This window comes from Chiloscyllium plagiosum, unplaced genomic scaffold (genome assembly GCF_037043375.1).
Source record: "Chiloscyllium plagiosum isolate Xiang-an unplaced genomic scaffold, Cpla_swu_hap1 HiC_scaffold_2, whole genome shotgun sequence".
Taxonomy (NCBI): domain Eukaryota; kingdom Metazoa; phylum Chordata; class Chondrichthyes; order Orectolobiformes; family Hemiscylliidae; genus Chiloscyllium; species Chiloscyllium plagiosum.
Window position 1 is genome coordinate 126,439,236 of NW_028270140.1, and position 24,968 is coordinate 126,464,203.

General features: G+C 40.7%; 1 protein-coding gene across 7 annotated transcripts in view; it reads right to left on the reverse strand.

The window, feature by feature from the left end:
* Positions 1 to 24,968, reverse strand: part of LOC122558001 (microtubule-associated serine/threonine-protein kinase 4-like) — a 475,290-nt gene that overhangs the window by 125,920 nt on the left and 324,402 nt on the right. For all 7 annotated transcript variants that reach the window (XM_043706362.2, XM_043706358.2, XM_088000634.1 and 4 more), the window contains one exon: positions 17,127 to 17,215. In XM_043706362.2, the coding sequence (XP_043562297.2) occupies positions 17,127 to 17,215 (89 nt within the window). The remainder of the gene's footprint in view (positions 1 to 17,126; positions 17,216 to 24,968) is intronic.

Consider the following 24,968-nt stretch of genomic DNA (forward strand, 5'->3'; position numbering starts at 1 on the left):
AAATTAATCCTGAAAGGTTTCATGTACATTTTAAACATGAAAATAAGAGAGTTGTTACATGTGACCATCAGATGCTGTGCAGTGAGGAGGGAATTAAAGCTTAGCGTGATTCACAAAGCACATTATAAAGAGTTAAAATATACACAGAGCCAGGAAAGTAAACTTCTCTCAATGGACCCAACTCAGCAATATTTCTCTGCTTTATTTAGAATGCATACATATGCTGATTGTACATTTTTGGAAAACGTTTCTATGTAGGCAAGAACCGAGGGTTAGCATATTTCAAATGGATGAGGGATGGTCATGTTATACAGGTCAAGGATAAGAAGAGTGTGATGGAAACATCAAGGATTGAATTTATCATGAAGCCGGGTCTACAAACCTGAGGGATATACTGGACTTTCACTATAGAATCACAGAATCTCTACAGTGTGGAAGCAGGCCATTCAGCCCAGTGAAGCCATACTGACCCTCTGAAGAGCCTCCCATCCAGACCCACACCCCTACCCTATCCCTGTAACCCTGCATTTACCTGAACACTATGGGCAATTTAGCACGGCCAATCCACCTAACCTGTGCATCTTTGGACTGTGGGAGAAAACCAGAGCACCCAGAGAAAACCCACACAGTGCAGCATGAACATACAAACTCCACACAGACAGACTCCCAAGGCGAAAATTGAACCTGGGATCCCTGGCACTGTGAGGCAGCAGCAATAAATACTGAGCCACCGTGCCGAAGAAAATGTATTTCTGTTGGCTGATCCAGTAGTTGTTGTCTTAGTGCCTTGGTGGCATAGTATCCCTGGGCTGCCTATCTGCTGCATTGAGGATTTCTACCACTTAAGCATAAGTAGCCACAAATCTATGAAGCAAATAAACCAGAAGCGAAGATTATCTTCAAAATCCTTTTTGTCAATCATATGTCAATTTTTTTTGCTATAAAACAGTCTGTTAAATCTGCGTTTGGTTAAAAAAAATTTGATGGAAGTTTGTTGAAGATTATCTTTGACAATGAGAGGAATTTTTGCTTTGAAACACCATATTTACTTTTGTAATTTAAGTCCTCAATGTTCAGTCAAGCAAGCACAAAACTTAAAAAAATAGTATGGGGTACTTGCAACAAATCAACCTTTTGAGCCATATAATTTGATAATTAATTGAAAGACTTTCACAAACTCAGAAAATCTGCGGTACCTTCCTCAGCGTACACCAACATTACAATTTCTGACTAATGCTGGCACCATAATTCTCTAAACTAAAGGCCAACTCTAACCCTATCCCAATCCTGGCCATCCCAACAGATCTTTTTACTCCAAGTAAAGCATTTGGCTTCAATGTAAAGGAAGCTTCAAATTTGGCATGACAGCCTTTGAAGGTATGGAAACCACATAAATCTAAATTTGGAGATGCCGGTGTTGGACTGGGGTGTACAAAGTTAAAAATCACACAACACCAGGTTATAGTCCAACAGGTTTAATTGGAAGCACTAGCTTTCGGAGCGACGCTCCTTCATCAGGTGATTGTGGAGGGCTCGATTGTAACACAGAATTTACAGCAAAAATTTGCAGCGTGATGTAACTGAAATTATACATTGAAGAATTGATTGTAGACCTGTCTGGAGCTTTACATGAAGATATTCAACACAGAGAGGGGTTTTGGAGAGGGCTGAGGAAGTACTCTGGAGGGCTCCCTTTGTCCCCCCCTTCCCCTGGGACTGTCGCTGAGCTCTCACTTCCAGGCATCTAAAATGGTTTCCAGTAAAGGGGGACAGGGCTGGGGGGGTTTGTCAGACGGTGTTTCCAGTTAGCCTCCAATCAGCATACTTCATAGATTGCTCATGAGCCTAAGTGGCACCCACCTCATGAGTGCGGTTGGTTCCTGCCAGTCCTAAACATACCTCAGTAAAAAAAAAATGAGTAATGCTGGAATTGGAGTCAGAAAACCAGCACACCCAGTTGGCACTGGTAACTCTGAATCCTCGGAGAAAGTGAGGACTGTAGATGCTGGAGATCAGAGTCAAGAGTGTGGTGCTGGAAAAGCACAGCAGGTCAGGCAGCATCCAAGGAGCAGGAGAATCGATGTTTCGGGCATAAGCCCTTCATCGAGAATGGGTTTATGCCCACTTATCTCTGGGACCGGTCAGCCTCTGTTCATACCCTTGAAACAACCAAAAACATCTGAGAAAATGAAATCAAAAAAAGGCAAACCAAATGAAACATGAAATTGTGCCACACAGGAAAAGTCCACTTTCACACCTGATCTTTACAGTCACAGGTCTGACTGCATACAGCAATTGATTTGAAGGCTAATGTGGTAGTAGTAATCATTGCATTTTGCTGTTACAGGAAAGTTGAATAACAGAGTGAAAAAAGTGAACTGAAAGACACATTAAAAATATTTAGGATCTGGTCTGATTCAATATGTGGATGTACCTACTCTTGGGAAATAAGGCAGGGCAGGTGACCGAGGTGTCAGTGGGTCGGCACTTTGGGGCTAGCGACCATAATTCTATTAGTTTTAAAATAATGATGGAAAAAGATAGACCAGATCTAAAAGTTGAAGTTCTAAATTGGAGAAAGGCCAATTTTGAAGGTATTAGGCAAGAATGACATAGGAAGGGAAGGTTGAGGTTAGATAGGGAGATTACACAGAGTTAGGCAGGAATTTAAAAAGGAAGACCTTGAGAGTAGTGATATCGAGATTACTCCCAGTGCTGCAAGCTAGTGAGGGCAGGAACAGCAGGATAGAGCAGATGAATACATGGCTGAGGAGCTGGTTTATGGGAGAGGGATTCACATTTTTGGATCACTGGAATCTCTTTTGGGGCAGAAGTGACCTGTACAAGGAGGACTGATTGCACCTAAATTGGAAAGGGACTAATGTACGAGCATGGAGATTTGCGATAGCTGACCAGTAAAGTGCGTGTGTGTGTGGGGGAGGGAGAAGGTGGGACCCAGGGAGATAGTGAGGAAAGAGATCAATCTGAGACTAGTACAGTTGAAAACAGAAGTGAGTCAAACAGTCAGGGCAGGCAAGGACAAAGCAGAAAACAATGTAGGATTGATAAATTAAACTGCATTTATTTCAATGCAAGGGGCCTAACAGGGAAAGCATATGAACTCAGAGCATGGTTAGGAACATGGGATTGGGATATCATAGCAATTGCAGAAATGTGGCTCAGGAATGGACAGGACTGGCAGCTTAATGTTCCAGGATACAAATGCTACAGGAAGGATAGAAAGGGAGGCAAGAGAGGAGGGGAAGTGACATTTTTGATAAGGGATAGCATTACAATAGTACTGAGGGAGGATATTCCTGAAAATACATCCAGGGAAGTTATTTAGGTGGAACTGAGAAATAAGAAAGGGATGATCACCTTATTGGGATTGTATTATACACCCCCTAATAGTCAGAGGGAAATTGAGAAGCACATTTGTAAGGAGATCTCAGTTTCTGTAAGAATAATAGGGTAGTTATGGTAGGGGATTTCAACTTTCCAAACATAGACTGGGATTGCCATAGTGTTAAGGGTTTAGATGGAGAGGAATTTGTTAAGCGTGTACAAAATATGTTTTTGATTCAGTATGTGGATGTATCTACTAGAGAAGGTGCAAAACTTGACCTACTCTTGGGAAATAAGGCAGGGCAGGTGACTGATGTATCAGTGGGGGAGTAGGGAAATAGATTGTGACATCTTGAAAAATGTCTATTTTACAGAGGAGGAAGTGCTGGATGTCTTGAAGTGCATAAAAGTGGATAAATCCCCAGGACCTGATCAGGTGTACCCTAGAACTCTGTGGGAAGTTAGGGAAGTGATTGCTGGGACTCTTACTGAGATATTTGTATCATCGATAGTCACAGGTGAGATGTCGGAAGACTGGAGATTGGCTAACGTGGTGCCACTGTTTAAGAAGGGTGGTAAGGACAAGCCAGGGAACTGTAGGCCAGTGAACCTGACGTCGGTGGTGGACAAGTTGTTGGAGAGAATCCTGAGGGACAGGATGCACATGTATTTAGTAAGGCAAGGACTGATTAGGGATAGTCAATATGGCTTTGTGCGTGGGAAATCATTGTCTCACAAACTTGATTGAGTTTTTTGAAGAAGTAACAAGGAGGATTGATGAGGGCAGAGTGGTAGACGTGATCCTTTAGATAAATGCAAGGTGCTGCATTTTGGGAAAGCAAATCTTAGCAGGACTTTTACACTTAATGGTAAGGTTCTAGGGAGTGTTGCTGAACAAAGAGATCTTGGAATGCAGGTTCATAGCTCCTTGAAAGGGGAGTCGCAGGTAGATAGGATAGTAAGGCGGCGTTTGGCATGCTTTTCTTTATTGGTTAGAGTATTGAGTACAGGAGTTGGGAGATCATGTGCGGCTGTACAGGACATTGGTTAGGCCACTTTTGGAATATTGTGTGCAATTCTGGTCTCCTTCCTATCGGAAGGATGTTGTGAAACTTGAAAGGGTCCAGAAAAGATTTACAACGATGTTGTCAGGGTTGGAGGACTTGAGCTTTAGGGAGAAGCTAAACAGGTTGGGGCTGTTTTCCCTAGAGTGTTGGAGGCTGAGGGGTGACCTTACAGAAGCTTATAAAATCATGAGGGGTATGGATAGGATAAATAGACAAAGTCTTTTCCCTAGGGTGGGAGAGTCCAGCACTAGAGGGCATAGGTTTAGGGTGAGTGGGGAAAGATATAAAAGAGGCACCTTTTTCACGCAGAGGGTGGTGCATGTATGGAATGAGCTGCCAGAGGATATGGTGGAGGCTGGTACAATTCCAACATTTAAAAGGCATTTGGATGGGTATATGAATAGGAAGGGTTTGGAGGGATATGGGCTGGGTGCTGGCAGGTGGGACTAGATTGGGTTGGGATATCTGGTGGCATGGACGGGTTGGACTGAAGGGTCTGTTTCCATACTGTACATCTCTATGACTATGAGTCTATGTCAAATTCATGGGCTTACGTGAATTCCCCAAGCACTATATATAATATATCTCAAAGACATTATCCTTACATCAATATCCTAAGATTAATTTTAATCATAAACATAAACAGACCAGCCATATAAACACCTGGCCATCAGAGCAGGTAGGAATTTGGCAATTCTACAGCCAGTAACTTGACTGCTGTTGCTCCAAAACCTGTTTACCAGAAGGCATTGGTCAGGTATGTCATAGAAGACTCATGTAGTATTGTCAATGTTCGACAACACTCAAGAGCTGAACACCATTACTAGTCAAAGCAATCAGTTTGATCAGTGTCCTATCCACCACCACATTAATTCCCTTCACCACCATTACAATTTTTAAAAAATTCATTCGTGAGACTTGGGCATTACTGGCTGGCCAGCATTAATCACCCATCCCTGTTTGCCCTTGAGAAGGTAGTGGTGAACTGCCTTTGTGAATCGCTGCAGTCCACTGGCTGCAGGTTGACCATCTACATGATGCACTGCAGCAACTTTCCAAGGCTCCTTTACCAGCATCTTCCAAACCCTGACTTCTACTTCCTAGTAGGATGAGGGTAACAGGTGCATGGGAACACCGTCACTTGCAAGTTCCCCTCCATCGCACATACAACTGTGACTTGGAGATATATCACCATTCCTTCACGGTTGCTCGGCCAATTAAGGTGGAAGTCCCTTCCTAAAAGCTCTATGGGTACATCTACCACAGATAGAAGGGAGCTGTCTAAAAAGACAGTCACTACAATTTATCAATAAAAACTAGAAATGGACAAAAATGCAGTGACTCCCAAATCTGAAAAATGAATTTTAAAAAACCTTTTTCATTGGTCAAAGCTGATTAGCCAATTCAGTTTGCAAACACTATCTGTGCTTGTGAAATTAGTGCATGCACGATTGTGAATCAAGATTCCATAGCTTGGCCTCGTCTAAGAGTGGGGAAGGTAAAATATGCTGTCAACACAAGTGAGGATAGAGTTGACTAACAAGATGAAGGATTGCAGTAGATTTCAGGAGGACATAAACAGCTAAGTAGAATGAATAGATTGGGGTAGAGCCAACCTCATTAAAAATCACAAGGTAAATGTGTTTTAGTAGGAAATACAAGAAAGCTAGCACAGATATAAAATTGTTTGGAAATGCAAATACAGTTAAATAACATGACCAAGACCATTTTTCAAAGGGGCTGTTAAGTACAAATTAGCAGCAGTAAATCTGTAGGGGGTTACACTTTAAAAGCAACTTAACATGGGATTTTTCACGTCTGCTAGAAGACATGGTTTCAGGTGAGGTAGGGGTGTGTATATATTTTGATGCACAAGTCTTCAAAAGCTCTGGCATAAACGACTTCAGGCATGGTCTCCTAAACCTCTCATTGAACCAGGGTCTGTCACCTGGCTTGATGTAAATGGCAGAATACAAAAAGGACATAGAGATCTTTGAGAAAGTTTAAGAAGGACTACTTGAGGCATCCCTGTTTGGAAGCCCTCAATTATTATGTGAAAAACCACACAACACCAGGTTATAGTTCAACAGGTTTATGTGTAAGTACCAGCTTTTGGAGCACTGCTCCTTCATCAGCTAGCTCTGGAGCAGGATCATAAGACAGAATTTATCGCAAAAGATCACAGTGTCATGCATGCAACTGATACAATATCTGAACAAACCTATAATGCTGTTAAGTGTTTCATCTTTTAGAATGGGTTTCAGATTTGCGTTCATTAATATGTAAATCCAAGAACTTCTTTCAAATCACATTCTCGAGATAACAAGGCTTTATTAAAAAAAAGGTGACATCTCAGCTCAGGCAATGCATTAAAAGTGTGAGGTTAGAGTCTGTCTGTATCTCAATCTTGAGTCAGACTAGTTCTATTTCCAAAGTAGGAATTTATAAAATGTTACATGGATTGACTACCTGCAGGTTGTGTGCTTTTTGCACAAAATAGAATGCATTTACAATTACAATTCTGCGAATGCACGTTCACCCGATAGACTTGTGTGTGTGTGTGCAGGGAGGGAGGGAGAAAGAGACAGAGAGACAGAGTCATTCTATTCTGCACACATTTTGAGGCTATTTCACCAAAGTATCCAAAAGGATAGGGTATAATTTGTGTTTGTGTCTGAGCAGGAAGGAGAGTTGTGGAAGCAAACAGCAATCAGGTGGTAGTGAGTGGGGTCAGTGACCACAGGGAGCAGGTCAGAGAGTGGGCAAGAAGTGGCAAATAGGAAGGTATTGTCAAGCAGGCCACAGTAAAGATAATCATGGACCCCTCGTGTACTGAATACTGCTGGTTTAAATGCTCTTCACACAAAACCATCCTGCAGAGTTTCAAAGTACATTCTTTCTTCAAGTGCAATCCAATTCTCCCTGCATTAACCTGATGTCAGATTAAAGAGGCCCTGACCCAAAACAATGCCAAAGGAAAGCTCGAATGCTCCAGGTGTACACTGGCCCCATTACATCCATGAAACTGAAGTGAGCAACTCAAAACAGGGTCTTTACTGCATGGAAATCGGAAAACTAAAAAGGAATTACAGCTGCTAAGAGGGAATGGGGAGAAAATTAGGAAAAACATTATTTAAAAAAGATTAAAATGTAAACAGGGATTCAGGAGGGATGTTCCAGAGATGAGGGGTTACAGATAAGAAAGAGCTGAGGTCAGGACTTTTCTCAGTTGGGCAGTAAAGGTTTAACTTGACTTGAATACAAGATTGAGCAGATTTGTGATAACATGAACAGAAATGGATGATTTTCAGTGGACACAATTTCTACTCTATTTGGTTAGCCACATTCTTCAGATTTATGTTGCAAAATGATCCCTACAGCAATTACAAATACCAGTAGAGATATACGCAAGCAAAAACAAGGCTCAATGATTTTACTGCTGTGTGTAATTTGCACAATGTTCAGATCAATGGTGCAGTCCTGTACAGAGACAGGTACTTGCACTTCAGCTCATATCGAGCATCCATTAATAAACATGGAAATGGATATTTAAGCATAAGATTCTTCCAGATAATTTTCCGTCCATATGGAAAGCCTTCATTTCATGCCAAAACTCCACTGATAGTGAATTTCACTGGCTGTTATGTAGCTTATTTGTAGAATGGGTTAGCACTGCAGTAATTAGCTTGGATGTCCCCGCTGTGATTGAGTAGCCTGGTGTGCCAGTCATGCATTTAGCAGGTAATGAACTATGTCACCTCAAGGGAGACATATTATAGAAAATATTTAATTGGCAGTTCTAATTTTTTAAAAACTTAAACAATCTTTGAGATTTCAAACTAGATTTCCACCTTAAAGTCGGAGTGTTACCTTTCAATACCATGAAGGAGCTTTGATAAATTGCAAACAATGGCCATTTTATTTCAGTGCAGTTGTAAACACCAGACTTCCTATCAGTGATGATATTTGATTCGGAGATTTCTGACAATCCATTGTCTTAAAAATACTATTTCACAACCATTTTAAAGAGTTTCTAATTCATAATGACAGACAGAGTGCGTCCTCAAAAACCTTACTAATTAAAAAGAAGCGTCTCTGACGAATATAGAAGCTGAATTGTCAAGTACAGATCAACTACATGTTTTGCAAGAGTCAAGCAAGCACCTTACTGTGCTATAATATATCGCCAGTTTCAGCACAACTATCTCTCTTTCACTCTCTCTCATTAAGATAACCATTAATGAAACATATGCATCCTGTGATGGGAATTATGAATCCACCTGAGTACTGATGAAAAACTATTAGGAAAAGACAAATTTTTAAATGCAAAATATATATTACTTTCAAATTGATCTGTGCACTCAGGAGATTTAATGTATCCCAATATCATTAACTGGTGCCTGCAATGTTGCTCCTACTTATAAAGCAGTAGATGCAACAACATTCATTAGTCAATGTCAAATGCACCAGTTAGCCACAGTGTCGAATTGTTGTTGCATTTCATTAGGGACTTTACACTGAAAAGCCCTTACATAAAATATATTTTACAATTATTTTTGAGACCACTTAAATATAAAAAAAATGGAAGAGTGAGTCAGGTAAATTGTTTATGCCAGAATTCCTAGATCCATCAACAAACCAAATACTCCTCTGTTAGCTTTCCATTCTACTCCCACGCTGACATATCAGCAGCATAGTTCAGGCGCAACTACTACCGACTATCTCGAACACAAGTACATTGCTCCTTAAATGAAGAGACCAAAGTGTACAGAGTATTCTAGTTCAGGTCTTCCTGATGTCCTGTACTTTTGTTACAGGACTTCCCTGCTTTTATTCTCTACCACCTCTTGCACTAAAGGTTAATGTTCCATGTGCCTTCTTGATTGCTCACATGTTAACTGGCTGTTTCCGCTAAGGGGGTGTATGGGTTAAGGTGATGGTGGTGAAAAGAAAGGAGAACTGTAAACATCATCCAACTTGTTCCCAACTGAATGTGTTATTGCAGAAAGAACCCCCCGAATGGATATACTGCACATTTCGTGAAAATGTAGAATATGGACAAAATTTGAGTTTCAGAAATGCAGAGCTTCAGAATTCAATTATTAATCTCTCATTATCATAATGTTTATTACAGTGCAACATTCATAATGTTTCAGGAATTCCTTTTTTTTAAAACCGTAGATCACAACTTTTAAAGGCAGTCAACTCCTTAAAGAGTTATTGGAATGTTGAACATTTCCTTGCATTTTGAATAAAATTGACTAGTTTGAATCTTTCATTGAAAGAATGAAGACAGTTTAACTTAAGTTGAGTTTCTTGATCTGAAAGTGGCGATGATATTACAAATAAGAAAATAAAGTTTCCTGCCTCCATAATCATAATGCGCCCTTGATTTATAGGTCTGTCTGCCTAGAAGTTTTCTGAGCTGCAAAAGAGGTACTGATATGGAAATTATCCACACATGCAGAAGGAAGTTTGAGAACCTTAGTCCCTTTTTCAACAGTAAAATTGGTTTGATTATTCTGATCCTTTGTATACTGGAGGAGAAGAGCATATTTACAGAGATGGTAATACTCTGGGCAACATTAGAATTTATGGTTGTCTGTTACATAGAACCAAAAGTGCCTGAAGTTCCAATGTCATAAATTATCCAGATTAAGCAAGGGAAATGGAAGGGAATTTAAATATTTGCTGTACATTTTGTTAAAAGTCTGCTCCACCATTCAACATAATCAAGGCCGATCATTGAGCTCAATATCCTAATGCTGTCCTACCCACATATCCTTTGATCCCTTTGGCTACAAGAGCCATAGCAATCTCCTTCTTGAAAACACAATGTTTTGGTCTTGATCACTTTCTGTGGTAGTATATTCCACAGGCTCACCACACTCTGGGTGAAGAAATTTCTCCTCAACTCAGCCTTAAAAGGATTATCCCTCATCCTTAAACTCTGAACCCTGGATTCTGGACTCACCCACCATTGGGAATCTAAATGAAAGATACAGCTGTGTTATTGTCAGCACTGGTAATCTGCTCACTCATAACATTGAGCACCCTTGTACCTTGCAAACCATCTACAAACATTAAATGGTCCTATGCTTCTACTTGCACCACAGTTTTTAAGGTCATACCCATCTCTTTGCCATTTCTTAAATCAAAAGCCATGCGTTGTTGAGCTTGCTGTCAAACCCAAATGGTTAGCGGTCCTTCCACTTCCATTCCAATTCCACTCTGATTAATTCTGCCTAATTTATCATGAGCCCAAGGAGCAATTAGTTTATCCAAACCTTATTTTATCAATGTTTTTAATAATTGCTCTCCCTGAGATTGCTGGTAAGTTAACAGCTCTAGAAATAACTAGTGCACATTCACCTGCTTCAGAGGATTTCTAATGGCCCAAATCTCAAAAGCTGCAATCACCAAATCCTCCTCCTGCTCCAGCTTAGTGCACCATGATCAGCTCTGCATTTTTGGCCAGGACTTCCAATCCCTGTTTCTTCAGGCATGCCAAATATAGCCCAAACCCTTGTGGTTCTTGTGGTGCAGGATCATCCGGGAAGACATGTCATGTTCCTTTTTAAGGCACTGGCAGCATTTTAAATGTCCTAAAGCTTCTATTAATTGTGTCATTTCGAACTGTTTCACAATCATGTTTTGCCCACCAAAATAGCATCTAGTATTATGGATTGTCTAATTATCTATATCCAATTAATGATCTCCTCCATTACTCCCAAAAGTGCTCAGTCACTATTGCTCAAACCTTCATCCCACCTGATGGTGCCCAACCTCTTTCCCTCATCGCTCTTCACCGGGCAAAGAGGCAACACTTTGAAAGCTTGTGATTCCAAATAAACTTGTTGGACTATAGCCTGGTGTTCTGTGACTTGACTTTGTCTACCCCAGTCCAACACTGGCACCTCCACATCATCCTTAGCCCTCAACAGTGCCGAGCTAACTCCCTCTGTCCTTCAGCATAATCCATCCACTGCTTTGTTACTCCTGATAGTTTATTGTCCCAGGCAGGCTTTACAGCTGCTTTGAAAATCTCTTAAGTAAATCCATGTAAAGATTGGGCGCTATGCCCTACACTTGATTCCACCATCTTAGGAGTCTGAAAATAATTGGGACAAGGTAAACCCAACCATTGGAATTTTAAGCCCCACACATGTTTATACATGAGGAATTCCTGAGACTCCTGAAGCACATCAGTGATAAAAATTGCATCAGAGACCACTCTCCATTGAGGGGAGATTTGAACCCTAATCTGATTTTACTTGAGAAGTATTGCTCATTTTCAATACCTTTTTTCAGCAGAAGGTACTTCACCATCTTAGTTAATATCACAACAATCTAAGATGATCAAGGTGGCAATGAGAGGAAACTGCTATTTTATGCAATTCACAAAATGACACCGTGCACACTCCAAGATCATGAGGGTTTATTCGGCTGTCATTGAACACACCACTCAAGACATTTGCCATTTTAAAAATCAAGTCATCCACTGCTCTAGGACCAGGTGGTGTTCACTTTGGAGCAAACCACATTTTTGTTTGTTCAAGGGACATGAGCAATCCATGGTGTTCTTATGCATCTGCAGTCTTTATCCTCCGAGGTGGTAGGCATTAGAAACATAGCAACATTGAAAATAAGAGTGGGGGTAGGCCATTCAGCCATTCAATCTTGTTCCATTATTCAATACAATACAGCGGATCATCTGACTCAGTGCTCTGTTCCTGCTTTCACCCTTTGATCCCATTAGCCTTAAGAACTACATCCATCTCCTTCTTGAAAACATGAATTGCTTTGACCTCACCGGCTTTCTGTGGCAGAGAATTTCACAGGTTCACTACTGTCTAAGGAAGAAATTTCTCCTTATCTCACTCCTAAACAGCCTACTCCGTATGCTTAGATGGTGATCCTTGGTTCTGAACTCCCCAGTCATCAGCAGCATTCATCCTAAATTACAGATTACTGTAAGGGAGGCACTGAGGAAGCAGCCTTAGTGAGTTATTGAAATGCATCTTGCAGACAGCACTCACTGCTGCCACTATGTGTAAATTGTGAAGGAGCTGACTGTTCAAGGTGGTGGATAAGGTATCAGTCAAGCCAGGATGGTGTCAAGCTTCTTCAGCTTTGTTGGAGTTGCTCACATCGGGCAAGTGAGGAGCAGTCCATCACATTCCTGACTTGTGCCTTGCTGTACAGGATTTGGGGATTCAGGAAAGAAATTATTCACTAGCTTTTGAAGTGCATTTGTCACCAAAGTATTCACAAGACTGGTCCAGTTCAGTTTCTGGGTGATGGTATCCTCAGTTTGTTGTTAGTGGGAATTCAATGATGGTAGTGGCATAGATCGTCAAGGGGTGATGTTTAGATTCTTTTGTGTTTGACATGGTCATTGCCTGGCATTTGTGTGACACAATATTACTGAACACCATGAGCCCAATCCCCAATGGTGTCGAGGTCTTGCTGCTTATGAACACAAATTGCTTCGGTATCTGCGGAATTGAGAACGGTGCTGAATGTAGGTTTCAGTATTTTTTCTTCCTCTACTCCTCAGAGTGCTGACATTAACTTGAACGTCATTCTGAAAAATGCTAGCATCTCATCCATGTACCAGTACCTCACATGTAAGCCTAAGCAGTTGGCTATTTGACTACAGCCATCATAACCAAGACTGATGTGACTTTGACCCAGTATTGATTTATATGTATTCTGTAGTTCTGGCTAATAGATAGGAGTAAAAGTAGGAACTTTGGCCATTTGCTTCCCTGTCCCCACTGGACAGCATGGGTTCAGCACTTCTTGCATTTCGCATTCAACCCCAGCTTCTTTCAGCTACAACAGAAAACAAAATTGCTGGAGAAACTCAGCTTTGTTTCATTCTTTCTGCTGCACCTGCCCACTCTCCAAGAGTAGGACAGATCTTTTGTAGAAATCAAACCTTTCTGCTTCAAATTCTTTCAATTATTTTTAAAATGTTGCTTTATCAGGATTCAATATAAACTAGTCACGTGCACTTGCAACTAATCCAGTGGGTGACAATGAGATGGTTGACACGATAGTGGAATGAGTTTGGGAAATCCCAAACCCTATAATGCTGGGTGTAAACAGATCTGAACTACTTCTAATTTAGCAAGTGTTGGCAATATTACTGAGAGAGACCACAAGGTGGCTAATGTGAAACATGAAAAGTGTAGCTGTTGTAGCTTTGAATGTCAACAGCTGGGATCTGCAGAGAGAATCCTGCTTTGAAGATGACTGCAACATTTAAAATGACCTGGAAACAAAAAAACATGAATCTTCAGCATAACGTCCATCAATCTGATGTGCTCTCAACAGGCAAAAAATAGTTACTTTTCTTTTTATCAAAATCATTCATAAACATCATCCCATTCAAAGATCTAAACAATACAAATTATACATAAATTACACAAATGATCTAGGGGGTTCTCATCTGACGTGAACCCTTCCTGAACAGTTTATCATCATATTCCAGTTTATTTATGCATCACCCACAGCACTCTCCATTATGCCTTCAGACCAAGCACCACACTCTGGCATGCCTTTCCCTAAATCCCTCTTCTCCTCCTCCTGCAAGATCCTTCTTAAAACCCATCTCTTATGACCAAATTTCTTAACTCTTCCTGTGATTGTGTGTCAGGTTACAGGTAATCCCCAGATTTATTTATGATGAATTGGTCATTTAAAAGGTATTACATTAATCTACATTGTTGATGGATAAAATGAAAGGAACAAGAACCATATCTTATTTATTGTTCCCAAATCAGGAGTGTAGATATCAATTGCTGAACTTTTACCATAAACATAAGAAATAAGCAGCAAAAACTGGGGTCTCCTTTTTTGCATCTGACAGATAGAATCATTCAATACAGAAGAGACCTTTCAGCCCATTGAGTCAATACTGCCAAAAGTACGCTACTACCTACCACAGTCCCACTTTCCCGCTGTAGGCCTGTGGCCTTGAATGTTACTAGACTTCAAATGCTCGTCCATGTATTTTTAAAAGGGTGTGAGCTTACCTACCTCAACTACCCACCCAGGCAGTACACTCCAGGTAGTCACCACCAGCAAAACGTTTCCTCAAACTCCCCTCTAAACTTCCTGCCTTTCGCTTTAAAAGTGTATACCCTTATTTCTAATCTTTCAACTTAAGGGAACAACTCCTTTCTCCTCACCCTTGCCATGGCCCTCATAACCTTACACACCTCTATCAGGTCTCCCGCCTTCAATGTTCTCTGCGCCAAAGAAAACAACTCGCACTTATCCAGCCTCTCTTCATTGCTAAAATGCTCCATCCCAGGCAACATCCTGGTGAATCTCCTCTGCACCTACTCCAGTGCAATCATATCCTTCTTGTAGTGTGATGCCAAGAACTGCACACATCACTCCAGCTCTGCCCTCACTTAAGTCCTGTACAGTACTGAGTTGATATTAATCACCTATACCATTATAGGAAGCTTACACAATTTATTTTTCTACGTGTCCTCCTTAAGGTGCATAATTTATTCTTAGTTTTGTCAACTGACATGGTATAAAATAGACTCTACACTTTGAAATTCAAACTATATTAGATTATGACTAAACTGTCCATTTCTCAGCTTAATATCTTTCACATTAACTCTAACTTTTGATAATTGTGTATTGTTATTGAGAGCATTACATTCTAATATATAAAATTTAACACCAAGGTGGAAATGGTACTCTCAAAGTCTCAACCTGATTAATTCAGGAAGCAAAGCAAAGATTTGAGAATAAGGATCATGAAACATTTAGTTCAAGTAACAGACCAAGCTTGAAGTGGACATTTGAGGAAAGCCCATTTAATTGTTAGCTGTTGGATTGTGTGGTCAAAGCTCCTGTCTAATGCATTTAGGCATCGTTCACTTTGTCAATCTGCAGATTCTTTTTACAAATCAGGTTATGCAGGAAGGAAGAAATTCTAACTTTATGTTAGATTTAGGGTTGATATATAAATCAGATTCCTGATCCCAAACTGGGGTGAGGGGGGGGGGGGGGGGGGGTGAGGTGGTCAGCAGGCAATCAACCCCGCCTGAGGAGAAGTTGGTACTTTACATAAGATAATGAGGGAAGCTTATTGTCATTCAACTGTTTAACTGTAGTCAGGGGGTGGCAGCTACAGCCAGGTGAAAGGTTCCTGCATCCAGAAAGTGAGTTCCTGGATGCCCAGATACCTGCCTGAGCAAAGCTCAATCTGGGAAAACTTCCAAACACTCCCTCCTTCCCATGACTTTTAATCCCCATCCTCCATCCCACCCTCAAGGCTTCAGTCAACCTTGTCTCCACTGTCCCCCTCATCCCCATAACCTCTGAACTGGGTCCCAGGAATGAGCAGCCTCTCTCAGAATGGAATCGATTCCCCTGTCCCCTACTAACCAAACCTGGGCCTCCAGCTTTGAAATCAAGATGGCTTCTGGATGGGGAAACATGGAGGGTGGGGGGGTTGGGGGGGGGGGGGGGGGGGGGGCGGGGGGGGGCGGGGGGGGGGTCATGTACACTATGAAGGAAAATCACACCAAATGGTGTGCAAAATAATTCTGACTTCCCCACACCTTTCTGATCCATCCACTCGCAGCAGGTCAGGCAAGTTAAAAGTTCAGATTAAAATGTCTGCTACAGCTAGTTTGTAGATATATAATTGGATTTAAAAATCAAAGATTTCTCTTCATGAATGGTTCAAGTCATTACCATTTTCCATTAATAATATAGAAGTGAAAGGTTATAAAAGTTACATTTTACATTTTTCAAAACAAGTCAGATATGCATAACCAATTCAAAAAATGTGCAGGGTCTTATGGTGTTACAATAGAAGATTAAAATATTTTATGCAAAATGCATGACAGAGACTTTCATACCATGCATTCGACAAATTGACCAAAAAGCCTTTCCCACAGAAAAACGTTATAAACTGAATGATTTTAAATAAAATTATATGTCTATCACGACCTTAGGTATACCAAAATAGCTTTACAAGAAATTAAACACTTCTGAAACACAAGAAAAGCAGCACCCAAATTGTGCACAGAGAACTCCCACAAACAACAATGAAATAAATGTTCAAATCATCTATTTTTAGGTGCCTATTGAGAGATAAAAGTTAGCAGGTCACCAGCAGAAAAGTTCCAAGTCAGTCCATGGAATCGTTTGCACACATCTGACAATATAGCTTTGCCTTTGTACAATGCTACCGCTGAGTCAAGGCCGAAACCTTAAATATTAAAAAGCCAGCAGATTGGATTGGTTATAGCAGGCATATACTGTACTGGAATAGTGATAATCAGAATAAAAAGGTCACTGATGATAGCCAAAAAGCACAATACATACCAAACATTCAGCACAGGTTTAAGAATTCAGTTTTTGTAATTGGGAACAATGAAATATTCCAGATTTCTGTGATAACAGTTTTTAGAAGCACATAATCTACACAGCAAATTCTCATAAGACATTGACATGACAACAGCCTAAGTAATACTTAACTTTGCATGCTTGCTTCGGATGCCATTCATCATTCTGGTTATCATCTGCATGAATGGACTGATTAACCAACACAATAGCAATATAAAACCCAATGTCATTTGAAGTGACCTATTCTCATTCACTAATGCACTGTAATTCAGCACACTGTATGATGACAATCTTATGGAAAGCTCATCTCAAATAGTAATTTCTTACCTGAATGGGCAGGGAGAGGCGAGTGAGGTCGTGGAAGGGCTGCAGACTGACTGCTTCCTATCAGGCTTTTCCTATTATTAGTGCGACAACTGAAATTCAAAGAAGAAAATAAAGTAACTACAGCCACTCGGTTTTATGACATTTCATCACTTTCTGTTATCTACCCTGCTGATGGTGATACTGGACATGTCAGATCCCACAGTGAGACCTCACTTGATAGACTAAAATCTGTAGCCTATCATTGTCAGTGATCATGGAAGTCAGTTACTGAACATATTCACAAGAGTTGCCAATAGCTGTTTCAACAAAGCCCACATTAATCAAAAAAAACATCTTAATAAACTTTTTTAAAAATTCACCTGTGGGGTGTAGCAATTGCTGACAGGGCCAACATCTATTGCCTGTTCCTAGCGGCCCTCAAGAAAGTAGTGCGCTACTTCCTTGAACCACTGCAGTCCATTTACTGAAGACACAGTGCCCTTAGAGAGAGAAGTCCAGGATTTAACCCAACAATACTGAAGGAATGGCGACAGATTTCCAAGTCAGGATGGTGAGCGGCATGGAGGGGAGCTTGCAGGTGCTGGTGTTCCCGTACATCTGGCCCAGCTAACAATGCCCACGTCCCATGAGTGAATTTAAAAAAAAACTTCCAGTCTGGAGAATGATAGTCTCTTCCAGGAGGATTCACAAATACCTGAGTTTACATGTTTTCAGCTTCAAATACTTCTAAGGTTTTCTCCCAACACTTCTGGCCTGGATAAACACCCTACTTTGAGGTTTTTTCTTATTTTAACAGATCTAAATTATCTTCTCTCTTTCTTAGGAGAAACTGCCTCACACATCATATTCAGCAAAGAACCCTGCAAAACCACCCCAAACTGAAGTTAAGACTGAAAAGTTTCTTTCCAAATTATGGATATTTTTCCCAAACATAAAAAAGAACAAATCAAGAACAATCTTTTAGAAAGCCTAATGTGTGACATTGTGCACTTAATTCACTCATACACTCTCTCAATGTAAACAAACACCCATTCATTCTGGTATGCTCTCTCTCACAATCGGTTTTAAAATAAATCACAATGACTTACTGAAATAAAATGAATTAATCATTAAACCTCTTCTGACACACAGAAAACTCATACGTCAGCAGTTCAAAATTCTAAAACCCAAACTGGTAAGTAAATGATATTTATTTATATAAATCACACTGTACAAATATCAGACAGAAAGAATCATCCCTTTTAACCCAGCAATAACCTGACAGATACATAACCTCAGGTCACCCCTACCTCCATGCTAAAAGTTCATTGATCATCTGGCATAGAATTGATAGAGTTGTGCAAGCGTATAACAGATTTAGATATAACAAACAAGGGATAAAAAGTTTGTGGAAGGATGAGGGACACAGATTTAAAGATTTGGTAAAAAGATATAGTTGGAATGAGAGGATGATCCTGCTTTTGCACAGTGAATGGTAATGGCCTGGAACTCGTTAGCAACACAGGTAGCGAATGTGTAAGCAATTAATTATTTCAAACAGAAACTGGATGAACTCTTAAAGGAGTAAGTCTGCAAGGCTGCAGGACTAATGATGGAATGGGATTGAGTGGATTATGCTGCAGAGAGATTATAGATTTGATGGGCCAAGTGGACTGCTCTGCTACAAACAACACTATGGCATAAGGGGCAAGTCTTCAAACTTGGCTAATTGCTACTTTAGAAATGACTAACCAACCTCAGCTTTCCTCCAAGCCACACACTATCCTGACTTGTGTCGACATGAAGGTTTACACACTGTCATTGTGTCTCGGAACTTTCTGCGGAACAGCTAAGGCTCCTTGAACGGGAGGAGATGGCCTAGTGGTACTATTGGACTGTATGGACCCAGTGGGCTGTTAATCCAGAGATCCATGAATGTTATGGGGACCTGGGTTCAAATCCCACCATGTCAGATGGTCAGAATTTGAATACAAGTTTTATAAATCTGGAAATATGAGTGGATTGATGGATTTGAATCCATTGTTGATTGTCTTAAAAACCCATCTGGTTCACTAGGGAAGGAAATTGTCATCCTTACCTGATCTGACCTACATGTGACTTCAGACTCTTAACTGCCCCCGGGCAAATAGGGATGGACAATTAATGCTGGGTAGCCAGTGACACCTCATCCCTTAAATGAATTTTATAAAAAGCATTCTGGATGTAACTATACCACATGGACTGCAGTGGTTTCAAGAACATGGCTCACCACCATCTTCTCAAAGGTAATTCCGGATGGTAATTCAGGATAAGCTGCCCTGGGCATAGCTCACATCCCATGACTGATATTCTTTTTTAAAAAAATTCATTATTTTAAAAGAAAATTCAAAATCTAAGTTTCTCTGTGTCATCTAGTGAGGTAAATTATGCCAGCTTTGAATAATTACATTCAAATAAAGTAGGTATAATCTACTAAAGAGGCTGAGTACTCTCAGGATTTTAAAGGCAACATTCCTGCAAATAGCACTGTGAGTTTAAGTTACATGATTAATTGATTAAATTGGGGGATTCCCCACGCCACACTTTTATCAGTGCCCAGGTAGCTCTTAGTAAGAGAGTCATGAGGAAAAAAAACCTTTCGGTCCAACAAGTCTATGCTGAACATAATCCCAAACTAAACAAATCCCACCTTCCTGCTTCTCGCCCATATCTCTCTGAAGCTCCCCTATCAGGTATCTATCCAAATATCTTTTAAATGTTGTAATTGTACCCACATTCATCACTTCCTCAGGAGGTTCATTCCACATGCAAACCACCCTCTGTGTAAAAAATTTGCCTCATGTCCTTTTTAAATGTCTCTCCTCTCACCTTAAAAATGTGCCCCTTTGTCATGAAATTCCCCATCTTATGGGCAACGCAACTATCATTAACTCTATCTATACCTCTCATTATTTTATAAACTTCTATCAGGTCAGCTCTCAACCTCCTATGCTCCAGTGAAAAAAAGTCCCAGCTTTTGGATTAGTGGTGCTGGAAGAGCACAGCAGTTCAGGCAGCATCTGAGGAGCAGCTCCTCAGATGCTGCCTGGACTGCTGTGCTCTTCCAGTACCATTAATCCAAAAGCTGGTTTCCAGCATCTGCAGTCATTGTTTTTACCTAAAGTCCCAGCCTACCCAGCCTTTCTTTATAACTCAAGTTTTCCATAGTCTGTAACATCCTGGTAAATCTCTCTGAACTCTCTTAGCTTGATAATATCCTTCTTATAACTGGGCAACCAGCACTGGACACAATATTCCTGAAGAGGCCTCACCAATGTCCTATACAACCTCAACATAACATCCTAACTCCTACAGTAAAAGGACTGAGCAATGAAGACAAGCATGCTAAATGCCTTTTTAACAACCCTGTCTATATGTGACACAAACTTCAAAGAATTATGTACCTGCACCCCTAGGTCCCTCTGTTCTACAACACTACCCAAGGCCCTACCAGTAATTGTATAAGCCCATTGTTTGCTGAACCAAAATGCAATATCTTGCATGTATTCATATTGAACTCCATCTGCACTTTTTCAGGCCATTGACCCATTTGATCAAGATCCTTTTTTAATCTTAGAAAACCTTCTTCACTGTGGACTATGCCACCAACTTTGGTGTCATCCACAAACTTACCAACCATATTCTCACCCAAAACATTCATATAAATTGTAAAAGAAACGTGTAGGTCAACTAATTGGTGACTATATATTGAGCACACATACTTAATCAAAATCAAGCAATTAGAAAATAAGTGCCAGCTTTTCAAGGTGTAAACCCAGATCTATAGAAGGTGGTCACTCTGATGAGAAATGGAGGGATTCAGAGGAAAGCTTTGGTGCAAGCAGGAGTATGGTTCTAAATAAATAATGACTACACACAAAAGAATTTGTTAAAAATTCAAAAATCGAAGAATGCTTATCTATAAACTAAAGGAGATTGATAGCAACAGAATCAGCTAAAGGCAACATCCTTTTTCCCCGACGGCAACAGAAACAGCTCAGGCACGTCGGAATACCTTCCTGTCAAGAGAATATTCTCATCATCAAAAAGCATCCGAAATCAAAAGCTCAACAGCTAAGAATTGGCAGTGTCAGCAGGAGCCTTCATCTGTCCAATGCACACCGACACTGCTCTGTCCAGCCCAGTATTAAATCATTCAGGACAGATGCAAATAGATTTCACGTAATTAAAAACTCTTGCTCAAACCCTGTGCATCCCACCAGTAAAATGTGAAACTACAGTGATTGTTCAAACAGAACAGGTCAGTCTGTTATTCTCCAAACAATCCTATTCCACCCCAGTTCAGAATTAAACTGGATGCCCTACCTCGTCGGCAACTACAAAAAGGTGGGACCCCCCCCCGCCCGGGGAGTCGCAAATCTGATCCAACAGCAACTACAAAGCTCAAAGGAATTCTCACCTTAACTCATACCAGTCTCAAAATCTGGGCTACTCTAAATGAAGAAAATTGAACCTTCCAATGATAACTTTATCATGGACTATAAAAAGCCTGGATTACCTGCTAAAAGAGTATAATTTAAATAAAAGTATGAATAGAGGTTAGAAAACAGTACTGCTAAACCGGACTTGACAAAACATTGGGAACTTGAACTTATTACTTTGGACTTTTAGAGATTTAACTCCCGAGTCAGCCTTAGTTAGGCTCTAGGGTCAGGAATGATCCATCACATTTTTAAAGGACAAGGAAAGATAAAGTAGTCATGGCAAAGACAGCTGTGTTTCTGAACCATTAAGAAGAGTGAAGGCGGCCAGATCATATAATGTCATTTTGATTTGTCAGCAGATCATATAATAAGTCATTTTAGTAAATTTGAAGCAACAGATCAAAAGCAAAGGAGGATGTCAACAAAGACTTTACCTTACAAACTCCCAAATGTGAAGTATGAGTCATTCACAGCCTTTGTAACATACTGAGACCAAAATTGTATGTATCTGTAAAACATTACTTTACAGATAAAAATGCTCACAGCCTCATTTGTCCTTACTTTTCAGTTGTTTAAAACAGTAGGATTTTTAAAAACCCGACACTAATTTTCATAAAATAAAAATGAAAGCACATAAAAGACTCAAATTATTTTACAAAGTTTTGTAATTGTAAAGAACTTGAACTGATGCTGATTATGGCTAACATATTTAAACAATTTTCAAACGGTTTTATTTTATAGTCAAGGAGTCATACAGTACAGAAACTGTCCCCATTGTTCCAACTCGAACACGTCGAGCATATATCCTAAACTAAAAAGTCCCGTTTGTCAACGTTTGGCCCATATCCCTCTAAACCTTTCATGGACCCATCCAGATGCCTTTTAAAAGTTCTAATTGTACCAGCCTCCACCATGTCCTCTGGCAGCTTATTCCATCCACACACTATCCTCTACGTGAAAAATCTACCTTTCAGGCCCTTTTTAAAATCTTTCTCCTCTGACCATTAACCTATGGCCTCTAGTTTTGGATTCCCCTCCCTGAGAAAAAGACCTTGGCAATTCACCCTTTCTGTGCCCCTTGTGATTTTATAAACCTCTATAAAGTCACCCCTCAGCCAGGGAAAACAACCCCACCTATTCAGCCTCTCCCTATAGCTCAAACCCTCCAATCCGGGCAACACCCTTGTAAATCTTTCCTGCACCCTTTCAAGTTTAATAACATAGTTTTAGCAGGGAATCCAGAATTGAACGCAGTATTCCTGAAGAGGCCGAGCCAATGTCCTGCACAGCCACAACGTGACATCCCAGCTCCTATACTCAATGCACTGACTAATAAAGGAAAGCATACCAAATACCTTCTTCACTATCCTGTCTACCTGCAACTCCACTTTCAAGGAACTATGAACATGTACCCCAAGATCTCGTTGTTATCTGTCAGTGTTAAACTATCTTTAATAGCCCAAATCTGCATCTCAGACTGTCCTCTTTTATAACCACCACCAGCCATAGGGTATTTTAACAGGAAATACTTTTATACATTAAATATCGCTTTACAGTAAACAGTTGTAAAATAACAGTGGATGAAGATTCCAGCTTTTGTCATTTGGTTTATACTTTAATTGCTCCAGTCATGAATTCAGAGATGGTCCGGCCATTGGGATCGGAGCTTTCAGCCCATAACGTTCTCACCATTTTGCATTCTAACATGAATATTTTAAACAAAGGAATACATTTGCAATCAAACTAAAGAATGTTATCGCTCTCCTATCATGTCTAATTCCAAACCCAGCCTGATCTTGTTTTCACTAACACATGAGCTCACATCCAATTTTCCTGCTGGGATCACTAACTAGTAATCAGATCCAGGGACAGCTGAGCTGAAATTTTTCTGCCCCAGAGCATGAAGGTAAAAAGAAAAGCACTGATCAACTGTTTTCCCAGCAGAGATCATGCAACATTACACAAAGTAGAAATCAAATTTGAGATCTACCTGGTTGGTATTGCTCACTGTTACAGCATATGGTACCTTTACCCACAAGACCCTTAGACGACTGCAATCTAATTAACTCAATATTGTTTACTGAATGTGTATTAAATTAAATGATAGAGAAAAAGTTCATATGCAGCTATACTTTAGTACCACGCAATAAGGCTCCAAGCATCGCGTCAGCAGTGGCTGCCATGAGCTCTGACTGAGTGCTAACAGCGAAAGGTCCCAGTAAATCATTGCTTCTTTTATTGGTGAGCTTGGTCTAAATTGTTCCAAAAAATAGATTAGATTAGACTACTTACAGTGTGGAAACAGGCCCTTCGGCCCAACAAGTCCACACCGACCCGGCGAAGCGCAACCCACCCATACCCCTACATTTACCCCTTTACCTAACACTACGGGCAATTTAGCATGGCCAATTCACCTGAACTGCACATCTTTGGACTGTGGGAGGAAACCGGAGCTCCCGGAGGAAACCCACGCAGACACGGGGAGAATGTGCAAACTCCACACAGTCAGTCGCCCGAGTTGGGAATTGAACCCGGGTCTCTGGCGCTGTGAGGCAGCAGTGCTAACCACTGTGCCACCGTGCCGCCCAAAATACTAGCAAGAAGGTAGCTTCCTAAAAAACCTTGATGTTAAACACATTGTTATCACCCTCCCCCCAACCCTGACCTAAACCTCTCCTGGTCCCACAGCTTTTGGGCAGTTCAGACACAGTGTTCAGTCTATCACAGTTGGTTTTACAGGAGTATTGTCTGAACGCTTGTGGCTTTGGCTCTGAGGAGGGGACAAACATTATTTGATAATCTTCCCATTAAATCCAGAGAATGCAGCGGAAACATTGCAAGTAGAGTCTTCTATGACTCTCTTGTGCATCACTGATGCACAGTACAACACTGTGGAATTGACACCTGCTCTGTAAAGTAGACTTCTGTTGACTTGCAGAGGTCTTTGTTGTGAAACACTCAATGAGTAGTTGTTAGAAGGCTCAGCCTGCGCAGGTGATCCAATCTTGGATCTCCATACTGATGGCAGACTGACAGAGGTAGCTGTCAAGATTAGAGTGGTGCTGGAAAAGCACAGCAGAACAGGCAGCATCTGAGGAGCAAGAAAATCGACATTTCGGGTAAAAGCCCTTCCATCCTGATTTTCCTGCTCCTCGGATGCTGCCTGACCTGCTGCACTTTTCCAGCACCACTCTAATCTTGACTCTAATCTGCAGTACCCACTTCTGCCTGCCTAACAGAGGTAGCTCTGCCCAACATAGAGTCATAGAGAGGTACAGCATGGATACAGACCCTTCGATCCAACTTGTCCATGCCGACCAGATATCCCAACCCAATCTAGTCCCACCTGCCAGCACCCGCACCATATTCCTCCAAACTT